The sequence below is a fragment of the Erpetoichthys calabaricus genome, chromosome 15 (assembly GCF_900747795.2).
Source record: "Erpetoichthys calabaricus chromosome 15, fErpCal1.3, whole genome shotgun sequence".
NCBI lineage: Eukaryota > Metazoa > Chordata > Cladistia > Polypteriformes > Polypteridae > Erpetoichthys > Erpetoichthys calabaricus.
In genome coordinates, this window is record NC_041408.2 from 23,669,021 (window position 1) to 23,680,886 (window position 11,866).

General features: G+C 39.1%; 1 protein-coding gene across 3 annotated transcripts in view; it reads right to left on the bottom strand.

Annotated features, from left to right (window-relative positions):
• Positions 1–9,385, bottom strand: part of mtif2 (mitochondrial translational initiation factor 2) — a 36,692-nt gene extending 27,307 nt beyond the window's left edge. For all 3 annotated transcript variants that reach the window (XM_051919683.1, XM_028820220.2, XM_051919682.1), the window contains exons 1-3: positions 9,231–9,385; positions 7,030–7,259; positions 2,429–2,543 (exon numbers count right to left, since the gene is read on the bottom strand). In XM_051919683.1, coding sequence (XP_051775643.1) covers positions 2,429–2,543; positions 7,030–7,254 — 340 coding nt within the window. In that variant the 5' untranslated portion in view covers positions 7,255–7,259; positions 9,231–9,385. The remainder of the gene's footprint in view (positions 1–2,428; positions 2,544–7,029; positions 7,260–9,230) is intronic.
• Positions 9,386–11,866: the final 2,481 nt, after the last annotated feature.

Below are 11,866 nucleotides of genomic sequence, written 5' to 3' on the forward strand. Positions count from 1 at the left end.
TCCAAAAACATGCAGGTTAGGCGCATTGGCAATTCTAAATTGTCCCTGGTGTGTGTGTGTGTCTGCCCTGCAGTGGGCTGGCGCCCTGCCCAGGGTTTGGTTCCTGCCTTGTGCCCTGTGTTGGCTAGGATTGGCTCCAGCAGACCCCCGTGACCCTGTAGTTAGGATATCGCGGGTTGGATAATGGATGGATGGATGTTGAAAGGCTGCATATTTCAGGTTGAGTGGATTGTATAGTTTATCATTTTTTTTGTGGTAGTTTGTAGCAATATGTAGTATTTGAGTTATCCTCCAATCTTCATTAAATTTATACAGGCATTTTTGACTTACACCAGAAAAAAACAGGCAAAAACACAAACTGGACATAATTACATACAAATAAGCAGATTCAATTCAATTCAATTCAGTTTATTTTTGCATTGCACTTTTCCCTAAGGGACAGGTAAATCAATAAATTATTAAATAAAGTATTAGTACATGTAAGACCACATATTTATTAACATACACAGAAAACAAAGCAGAGAATGATTAACATAAATAAAAAACAACAGTCCGTTAATTGTTGAACTATGGACAGTTGCCAAAGGAGGAGAAGAAAACAAAAACTCCAGTCAGCAGCATCTCTGGAGAAAATAAACCCCTGGGGGTCCACAGTCAGTTATAACTGGCAAAGTCGGACACAGTCAAAATCCTACAGACCTCAGCCAAGTGAGGTGGAGTGGAGTCTGTCCTGGATCATCCAATCCAATGCCAACTCAGCTTTATTTATATAGATGTTGCAGTTTATAGATATGATACTGTTGCCTGGGCATTAATTCAAAACCTTGATGGAAATTTAACTTTACATTCATCTGAGCAATCAACATATTGTTGCTCATAAGAGAAGCAGCTTGACCAGGGATGTCTGGCTGCAAAAAAAGACTCCAAATTGCAATAAATAACTTCAGACACATTGTGGCCTGACCCAGGGCAGCTTGCAACCAAGACTAAAATGTTAAAGAAAGGGTCACATGTTTTGGGCCTGCACCAAATGAACATCATTTTGGACCAAAATTTTTAAGTGCCTTTCAGACAGCCTTGGTGTCACAATCCCTCCTAACCCATTAACAGCTGTGTTCGGTGTTCTTCCAGATGGATTTGAAGTGGAGAAGGACAAGCAAACTGATTGCATTCACTACACTTTTGGCACGCAGACTTATTTTGTTAAATTGGAAGAATCCTAACTCTCCTCTTTTAAGTCAGTGGGAAACTGATGTTTTATATTATTTGAAATTGGAAAAAATCAAATTCTCAGTTAGAGGATCTGTACAGAACTTTTTCAAAAACTGGCAGGATCAATAATATTTTAGAATAAGAAGAAATAATTATCTCCACATTTCTTTTTCTTCTCCATTTATCTTTATTGCCCTATTACACTCAACAATTTAGGTATGTTTACAAGCTTTAAGTATTACTCCTTTGGCCATGCTCTCCTTCTCAGAGGTGGGGTTTGATTTGTCTTCAATCCTATTTTTTGTAAAAATTGATCTATTTGTATGGAATGATTAGAATAAAATTAATAAAATACATAAAAAAAAAAAAAAATTAAATGTTATAGAAAGAAAGAAAAAAAAAAAAAAAAAAAGACAGAAATCAAATCTGAATTCCCTGCAGTTCTCAGCATGAAAGAAAGCATACTAACCATTGAACTACTCTTGCGATCTGTCTGGTGTAGTTTCACACTGTAAAATTTCGTGCCACTTATTTGATCCCAAAATTAATATGTGTCAAAAAATTGCAGTGAGAAGCACAGTATCTGCGTGACAAAGTTTAAAAAGCTACACACAAAGAACCCACACACAGAAAACACACTGCATGCATAAAAACAGATACATTTAAATATTTCATCCTATTAATATGCTCTTTTATAAATTATAACTTTATTGCTGATGATGTCTTAAAAGCCTGTTAATGTTTTCTTGCTCTGCTCTCTGCACACGTTTTTCTGTGTCTTTCCTCTCACATAGTATGTACTTCAGATTAAACATGAGAATACTAATGTGTGTCCTATGCTGGACTGGCAACTCATCCAGAGGTGGCTCTTACCTTGTGATAGTTTACTGCTCCCAAAACCTTCAATTAGAATAAAATTAAGAAAAACGGACATATTCACTGTGAGCTAAGGTTTCCGTAAATACTTGTTTCTTTGAATTCTAATGAAAGCACATGAACAATGATGATTACTGATCTTCTCCGGTGGCAACTCAACAACAAGCACTAATTTAATTCTCTCTGCTCTGCTGCAATGCACCTCTCCATGCTACACTGGGTATTTCTTCGTTGCATTGACATCTGTGATACAACCTTGTCATATTCTTTTTCCTGCAGGAACCCCTATATACCATGGAATGCATAAAACACATAAAACAATATAATTACATTCACGTACCAATATCTTTATTCATAGCTTGAGCGAGTTCGGCAACTGTCATCCCCTGCTTGATCTCTACTTCAAATTTTGCTTGTTTTACATTTGGAATCTTAGGTTTTCCCATATTCTTGGTCTAAAAGATAAAAACAATGCAGTTTCATTTCATAATACTGTAACTCAACATGCCACTATTCTGATAACACAGACACATAGCCAAACTGTCTCTAGCTACCAAACTTATATTATATTATGTACCTTTGTATAATATCTTCAAAAAGCTAAAAGAATTTTTAGCAGCTGCTGTTTTACTGTTTTTAAAACCACTTCTAAATCTAGACTGGCATCAAATAACAACCTTCTTTAAAATGGCTTGAATTTCATTGCTGGATGGTGTGAAAAGTCAAGCAAAATGAACCCTTTTATTAGCTAACTAAAAAGATTACAATATGCAAGCCTTGCCTGAAGAAGGGGCCTGAGTTGCCTCGAAAGCTTGCATATTGTAATCTTTTTAGTTAGCCAATAAAAGGGTTCATTTTGCCTGACTTCTCACTACATTCATAATGGCTAACATGGTACAACACCCTAGAATCACTGGATGGTGGTAAGTGTGTTTATTATTGAAAAATCCTGCACAGTTAACTTAATATGATGGGAAAAAACCTGCTGCCTTTTCACGGCAAAAAAAAGCTTTCACAATTGCTTCTATTATCCCATAAAAGATTTACTTCATAAATACACTTATATGATTTGTGCATTTGTTGACAGTGCAGTGGATGAGACCAATCAGCTATAAGTTGCAATCATTTCAACTTGTATTGTCATACATTTAAATGAGGTAATTGAAATGATGGCGTGATTAAATGCTTTTTAAACAGCACAATGAATACCCCTAATAGAGAACAAAGGCTTTGCATTCATCCTCCCGACTATAATGAACTTGGTTACAGTTGCCCCTTCAATCATTCATCAATTTTCTAATCAGCCTGTTCATATCAGCTCTACATGGTGTGAGGAGGAACTGATCGTGGACAGGGTGCCATCCTTGCAAAATTCTAAACTTACTGATAGAAGATAAGCTGCAGGTCTTTGCAAAGTGGGAGAAAAAAAAATGATTTGAAGGAAATGCCGCTAAGATAGTGCCAGCTACAGCTGAAGTGAAAATAAAAATCAAGACAAGTTTCAAACGAAGTGGCCATCTTTGTACCTGTGGCTAGCCTGCATCAGTGATGTAATTTCTTGCCCCTTATTTGTTGGTGAAAAGCCCAGTCTTCAATTAAAAAATTCCTTTACATGTGGCTTTAGGTTTACTGTTTATGCAAGTACCGATAATTCAGGAAGTAAATATTTTGGGGGAAAAAAAAAGCATAAGTTTTACATGTTTTGAGCAAATGGCTGGAGAACTGACATGCGTCAGTTAAAGCCAAAAAGCCCCATTGATTTTTTTTTTGACTGCTTGCTTTGTTCTCACAGTTTAAACTTTTGAAAAAGAGACAAATGTTTGTTTGCAGTGTTTGAATAACGTTCCTGTCTCTCTACAACCTCCTGTGTTTCTGGCAAATCTGTGACCCAAGCATGACATTCTAAAAATAACCATATAAACATATGGTTTCTACTTCGCGGATTTTCCTATTTCGCGGGTGGCTCTGGAACGCAACCCCCGCGATGGAGGAGGGATTACTGTAATACGCTACCGTAGCTGTTCATTTGTCTGTCCAGGATTTTAAATCACCTGTAGCTAGCAAACCGTTTGAACTATTGACTTGAAATTTGGTACACATATACTATGTGACGTCTACTATCCGCTTTCGGGGTAGTGATTGACCTCCAAGGTTATTCCTCTTTTTATTTTATTGTAGAATCAACTCTCAGCAGTGGGCAGCAGCGCGGCCGTGTGTCACATGCGTACGTGCGCCATTCTCATCCCTACCACCTTCGCCGTCACTTCCCCTACCACTTTTATATCTTAAATCATTCTTGAGGGGAAAGATTTCATCAAGACATAAAAGGTGATGGAAAACTGATATGTATTGAAGACTTAAGTGCCAACTTCAGTGAAAAATTAAGGAAAATGTACTAAGTAATTGCAACACAAACACTGACTTAATCAGTTTTAACATGAAAAGATGCCAACGAAAGAAGAGAAGCAGCGGGCCGCTAGGGTGGAGAAAAGAAGATCTGCTCAGGAAAAAGCAAGTGCATCAACCTCTGAGCAAATGAATGGTAAACGTACAGAGAAAGAGCTCAAGTCAAGTGTATTCACTGCACGTTATTGTGTAGTGTGCCATTACTGGTTTATTATAATTGATTTTAAGTAGTATTTACTTTTCACTTACAGAACAGAAAATGTAAAGGAAAAAATTAGTACATGCACAGGGTTAGACAAAACAGGTAATCCATGATGGTGATGTTATGATTTAATATACCCTATGTTAAAACCCCCTAATACTACAAAAAACATTTAATCCTTTTACACAAGAAAGAGATGCTTTGGTTCCAAAAATGTTAATTAAGGCAGGCAGTAATACAAGTATGTCCACAAACATTCTCCAAAGCCAAAGACACAATTATGTACAGTGCATCCAGAAAGTATTCACAGCGCATCACTTTTTCCACATTTTGTTATGTTACAGCCTTATTCCAAAATGGATTCATTTTTTTCCTCAGAATTCTACACACAACACCCCATAATGACAACATGAAAAAAGTTTACTTGAGGTTTTTGCAAATTTATTATAAATAAAAACATTGAGAAGTCACATGTACATAAGTATTCACAGCCTTTGCTCAATACTTTGTCGATGCACCTTTGGCAGCAATTACAGCCTCAAGTCTTGTTGAATATGATGCCACAAGCTTGGCACACCTATCCTTGGCCAGTTTCGCCCATTCCTCTTTGCAGCACCTCTCAAGCTCCATCAGGTTGCATGGGAAGCGTCGGTGCACAGCCATTTTAAGATCTCTCCAGAGATGTTCAATCGGATTCAAGTCTGGGCTCTGGCTGGGCCACTCAAGGACATTCACAGAGTTGTCCTGAAGCCACTCCTTTGATATCTTGGCTGTGAGCTTTGGGTCGTTGTTCTGCTGAAAGATGAACCGTCGCCCCTGTCTGAGGTCAAGAGCACTCTGGAGCAGGTTTTCATCCAGGATGTCTCTGTACATTGCTGCAGTCATCTTTCCCTTTATCCTGACTAGTCTCCCAGTCCCTGCCACTGAAAAACATCCCCACAGCATGATGCTGCCACCACCATGCTTCACTGTAGGGATGGTATTGGCCTGGTGATGAGCAGTGCCTGGTTTCCTCCAAATGTGATGCCTGGCATTCACACCAAAGAGTTCAATCTTTGTCTCATCAGACCAGAGAATTTTGTTTCTCATGGTCTGAGAGTCCTTCAGGTGCCTTTTGGCAAACTCCAGGCAGGCTGCCATGTGCCTTTTACTAAGGAGTGGCTTCCGTCTGGCCACTCTACCATACAGGCCTGATTGGTGGATTGCTGCAGAGATGGTTGTCCTTCTGGAAGGTTCTCCTCTCTCCACAGAGGACCTCTGGAGCTCTGACAGAGTGACCATCGGGTTTTTAGTCACCTCCCTGACTAAGGCCCTTCTCCCCCGATCGCTCAGTTTAGATGGCTGGCCAGCTCTAGGAAGAGTCCTGGTGGTTTTGAACTTCTTCCACTTACGGATGATGGAGGCCACTGTGCTCATTGGGACCTTCAAAGCAGCAGAAATTTTTCTGTAACCTTCCACAGATTTGTGCCTCGAAACAATCCTGTCTCGGAGGTCTACAGACAATTCCTTTGACTTCATGCTTGGTTTTTTTGCTCTGACATGAACTGTCAACTGTAGGACCTTATATAGACAGGTGTGTGCCTTTCCAAATCATGTCCAGTCAACTGAATTTACCACAGGTGGACTCCAATTAAGCTGCAGAAACATCTCAAGGATGATCAGGAGAAACAGGATGCACCTGAGCTCAATTTAGAGCTTCATGGCAAAGGCTGTGAATACTTATGTACATGTGACTTCTCAATGTTTTTATTTATAATAAATTTGCAAAAATCTCAAGTAATCTTTTTTCACGTTGTCATTATGGGGTGTTGTGTGTAGAATTAGGAGGAAAAAAATGAATTGAATCCATTTTGGAATAAGGCTGTAACATAACAAAATGTGGAAAAAATGATGCGCTGTGAATACTTTCTGGATGCACTGTACATTAAAAATGAAGAAATTACTGATTTGTTAAACAGAAAGCCTCATGAAATAAAACACTAGGACATGTCTAATAGACATAAACGAATTGAAATAGGTAATAAGCCTAGAAATTGGTCCATATAATGACTTCTTTTCTGAATCCGAGTTGAAGTGGGTACAGAATGTCCATTGACCATCAGGCAAAGGCAGTTACTGGTCTGAGATGTCTCAATGGTGCAGGGCAGAATACAAGCATAAAGGTCGGAAGAGCTGCTTACACCCAGTCACTATTTAACCAGCCATGTAGAGTTTCAGAATATGGGAGGAAACCCAAACACTGAAAAAAATCCCAGCACCAGTGTGCAAACTTCATAAAGGCGGCAAATCAACTGGGAAAAAGAAATATACCGGTATGTAAAGAATATGCTCACCTGCTTCGTGGAAAATGTCCTCATCTGATTAAAAGCACAAGATGCAAATGCATTGGTAGCGTAAGAAGAGCTCTGGAAGTTTGCAGATTTTCTACAACTGCTTGGCAAGATAAGCACTGCAGGTGATGTCTTTAAAATTCTTTCACAGTATAGTGCCTGGAGCTGTCTGCATGCAGTGGTGTACCACACCAGCTGCTTTAACTTGGAAAGGAGCTTTCCACTCATATTGACTGCAAAAATAAATAAATGCGGAAAATTTCCAATTTTAAAAAGAACAATGGATACAGTATACTTTACATACATCAGAAAAGTAAGGAGGAATTTTCTCTGTTCTTCATCTGAAATAATGTAGATGTTTTTGATTTTTAGCTATCTAATAACAGTGATGATCATGTGTACCCTATCCCAAATAAACATTTCAATTTCACATAACATAAAATCTTCAGAGACCCTATCAGCAAATTAAGATATTTAAACCCACTCAAAAGGAGGTTTTTCTAGCAGCATCAATATTAATAACAACAATTCTTTACCTTTACATTTATATAGTTTTTTTTTGCTACTCAAAGCACTTTAGTGTGTGGAGCCACTTCATCTGCCACGAATTTGCAGCATTCAGTTGGATGATATGTTGGTAGACATTCTGCACCAGGATGCTCATCACACATTAACTGTTAGGAGGTGAAGGGGTGAGAAATAGTTAGCCAATTAGAGACAGGGGATGATTAGGGGTCTAGAATTACCCCCTGCTCTTTATGAAGGAAGCTCAAGGATCTTTTATGACCAGAGAGAGTCAGCACCTCGATTTTACGTCTCATTTGAAGGACGGCATCATTTTTACAGCACTGTACTAGTGAATTGGTATCCGCATTCAGACCTCAGGGTAAGTGCCCCCTGCTGATCTTGCAACCGCTTCTTCCAGCAGCAACCCAAGTCACTCCAGATTGGACTCCCATCCAAGTACTGGCTAGGCCCGAACATGCTTACCTTCAGGCGGATGACCTGTTCTGAAGTGCATGTGGTATGGCTGCTGGAATTAACTTTATATCGGTTGCCAATCCTGAGTGACACCACTTTTAACATCACCTAACGCACCATAATAACCTTCTGCTTCCTGTGTTGTAGATAATTCTGCACACCACATCCACAACTACCTATACTTTCAGTTTGCTGCCAAAACTCTCATGTCGTGCCCTTATCAAGTGCTTTCTGAAAATCAAGATAATTTCACATGCGCCATTCTTAACCCCTTTGTTGTTTCCTCATTGAATTTCAGCACGTTAGTATAACACTTCGTCTGATCCCCTGCTGAGTGTACAGTAAAACTCTTGTTCTTATCATGTGCTGCTCGATCTTCCTAATAGTTGCTTCAATGAATTTACCTGTCATGTGTACGTTAAAACTTACTGGCCTATAGCAACTTGGATCTGCATTTTTTATGCAATGGGATAATATTTGCTAGTCTCCAGTATTTAGGAATGTCCCCAGTGTGCAGTGACTTTCAAAAATATGTGTCACTTATGTTTATAGATGCATTCACCAAACTCCTTAAGCACTAGAATATACATGTTGACCGGTCCTTGCGATATTCCATTAAAAATCATTTTAGAGTAGCATTAACCCAATCTTATGTTTACGTTTTACTCGCACGTTTTCAGTACTCACGTTAGTATTTCTACAGTAAACAATGCCAATGCCGATGCCAACCGTGGATGAGTCGTGAAGGCTGACAACATAATAACGAACGAATACTTGAGGGATTAACGGGCTGCTGGAACGCATGAATTCTGTCTTGACAATTCTAACTGTACTGCGATTACTTTTATTTACCATATATTAGTACACGCTGGTGTAATTTCTTTCAATCGGCACTCGTTACTTAGGTTTTTAAGTAACCGTACCTCTGCACCTGTCTCTTGTCCACATTAACCCTCTCTCTCCCTGCACTATGACATTATGCTCTGCACTGTACAATATCCGCATAGTTGGAAAGAAGGTGGCGCGATGTCATTTCTGAGTACTGTGTAAAAAAGTTTAATGCAGCACCTGTCTGGTGTATTTGTCATAAATTTCATGTATATTTTCAGTCTTACAAAGAGATGACAGAAGTTAAAATTGTCCTATAACCAAAACAAAACAAACGTCCAGTTTGATATTTATGACAAGCAAACAAAAATAACGACAGCAGTGGAGTCGTTTACCTGATTTTTACTTAATAAACCTCTGTTCTGCTGATCTCTAGCGTCTCACTGTTAAAGTTAACCCTCCATAACTTCATCACAGCCCCATCCAAAGGGCGCTGCCATGATTCAATCCCATGGCGCATTGCGAATTCACGACGGAAGCGGCGCGCATGCGTGCTTCCAGGACATAGCGACAAAGAGAAAGAGCTGCAGGACGGCGTTGTGGTGCGCTTATTGACATTTTAACTGCCCCCCCATTTTATGCTACTTGACTCATTTGTTAAGAAGATCCCCTAGTACCACTTCCAGTCTTAATCAGATTCTCTCTTGGCTCGCTCTACTCCTCGCTGTGTTAATACTGATTAATAATTAATTAATATATATATTGTTAATACTCATTGGGGTTTAGCTAAATTCACTCAACTTAATCATGGGCAGAATCCGATTTGTTTTCCAAGTATGCTCACATACAAGGAGTTTTACTCCGGGTTTTTTTATAACTCTCCAACTAGAGTCAGTAAAATAGACATACACACAATTGATAAATACACAACTGAGATAAATATAAGATAAAGAATGTAAACATTTGCATGAATTAATCATTAACTATATGTAAGAATATGACAAGTTATAGGGGGTGCCCAGACTGATTAAGCAAGGACAGCCGAACTGACCATTTGTGAGCTTGATGACCTGTGGAAAGAAACTCCTGTTATATCTGCTGCTGGTTTTGGTGTAGTTTCGTCTACAGTACCTGGCAGGTGGGTGAAGTGTGCTAACTTTCTTAACAGACGAGCCCTTTTTGACTCGGAAAGTGAGCCCTGAAAGCTGCTAACAGTTTCTTCCATGCTGTATTTGTGGATGTATCTTTACAGCTGTCCTCTAGATCTGTTCCTCAGTAGTTTAACAATGATTGGTGTTTACTTAAACATTTTACTTTACTTTAATTCACCTAACTTAAATGTGCTAACTTTATTGCTAATAGGCAGAGGCTTTTTGATCCCAACCATTTTCCAACCCACTGAATCAAAACACAGGGTCACGGTGGTCTGCTGGAGCCAATCCCAGCCAACACAGGGCGCAAGGCAGGAACCAATCCTTGGCACACACCCACACACTAGGGCCAATTTAAAATCGCCAATCCACCTAACCTGCATGTCTTTGGACTCTGGGAGCACCCAGAGGAACCCATACAGACACGGGTAGAACATGCAAACTCCACACAGGTGAGAACCCGGGAAGCAAACTCGGGGTCTCCTAGCTGCAAGGCAGCAGCGCTACCACTGCGCCACCGTGCCGCCTCAACCAATGATGTTACCTCCATATTCATTAGAAGGCTTGCATGCTTGTCAGAGTTTATATTTTTCTTTAGGCGATTCATGTTAAAGACACAATGTTTGGGATATAACATCCATTAGCACATAAGTCAGCCATTTTATATTAGTCCAGAAAACAGGGTTGTGGGGGTCTGCTGGAGCCTATCCCCAGCATGGGCACAAGGCAAGTAAGTAATGTTCAGAAACAGAATTACATTTACTGTATTCACCACTACATAATGTACAGCAATTTACCTTGGTAGCTTTGGAGCTGGTTATTTATTTGTTTTGGGCTTCTATAAATTTTTAATTTCCCCGAGTGCAAATAAACTATAACTTAATCTAATTTATAGCAGATCACAACATCACATACAAATAACATAAAAAGTTAAACAACATACATTATAAACGGTTGCAGAGAAGTGCAATTATTAAAGGTGATGTCCAAGGAAAAGCATGCTTGTTGCAGTGTGTATGCACACATATCCACGTACTGTATACCGTACACATAAACATAATGACACCTGCATACAGTATATGGAAGAACACATGAATAACCAAGGAAGACAAGCTAAATTACTGGTCTGTGAGGGCTATTCAGATGTGTTAGTTTTAATTTCCATTGATTGAAAGCGTTTACCAGAGGGAGTTTTTGGAACACGTAATGACCTGGGCAAGATGAGCCTGTGGCGATCCATTACAACAACAACATTTATTTATATAGCACATTTTCATACAAATGATGTAGCTCAAACTGCTTTACATAATGAATAAAGAAAAGTGTATAAAAATACAAAAATAAGAGTAGGCAATACTAAATAACAAGGAATAAAGTAAGGTCTGATGGCCAAGAGGACAGAAAAAAACTCCAGAGGACTGGAGAAAAAAAACAAAACAAACCAAACGTGTTTCTGACATTGTCTGTGGCTTTGGAATCAAACAAGGTTCACAACAGACAGAACAGCACAGTCAAGTCTTTTCTCAGGAGACCACACAACACAATGTGATTTATTTTGGAGTGGACTGTTGCTGAACCAAAGGACAACAATGGAGAATGTGATCAGACTTTCAATTATGGCTTTGTAGATTTATACTAGGAAGGGCCTTTAATTGGCATACAAGATACAGTCATATGAAAAAGTTTGGGAACCCCTCTCAGCCTGCATAATAATTGACTCTCCTTTCAACAAAAAAGATAACAGTGGTATGTCTTTCATTTCCTAGGAACATCTGAGTACTGCGGTGTTTTCTGAACAAAGATTTTTAGTGAAGTGGTATTTATTTGTATGAAATTAAATCAAATGTGAAAAACTGGCTGTGCAGAAATGTGGGTCCCCC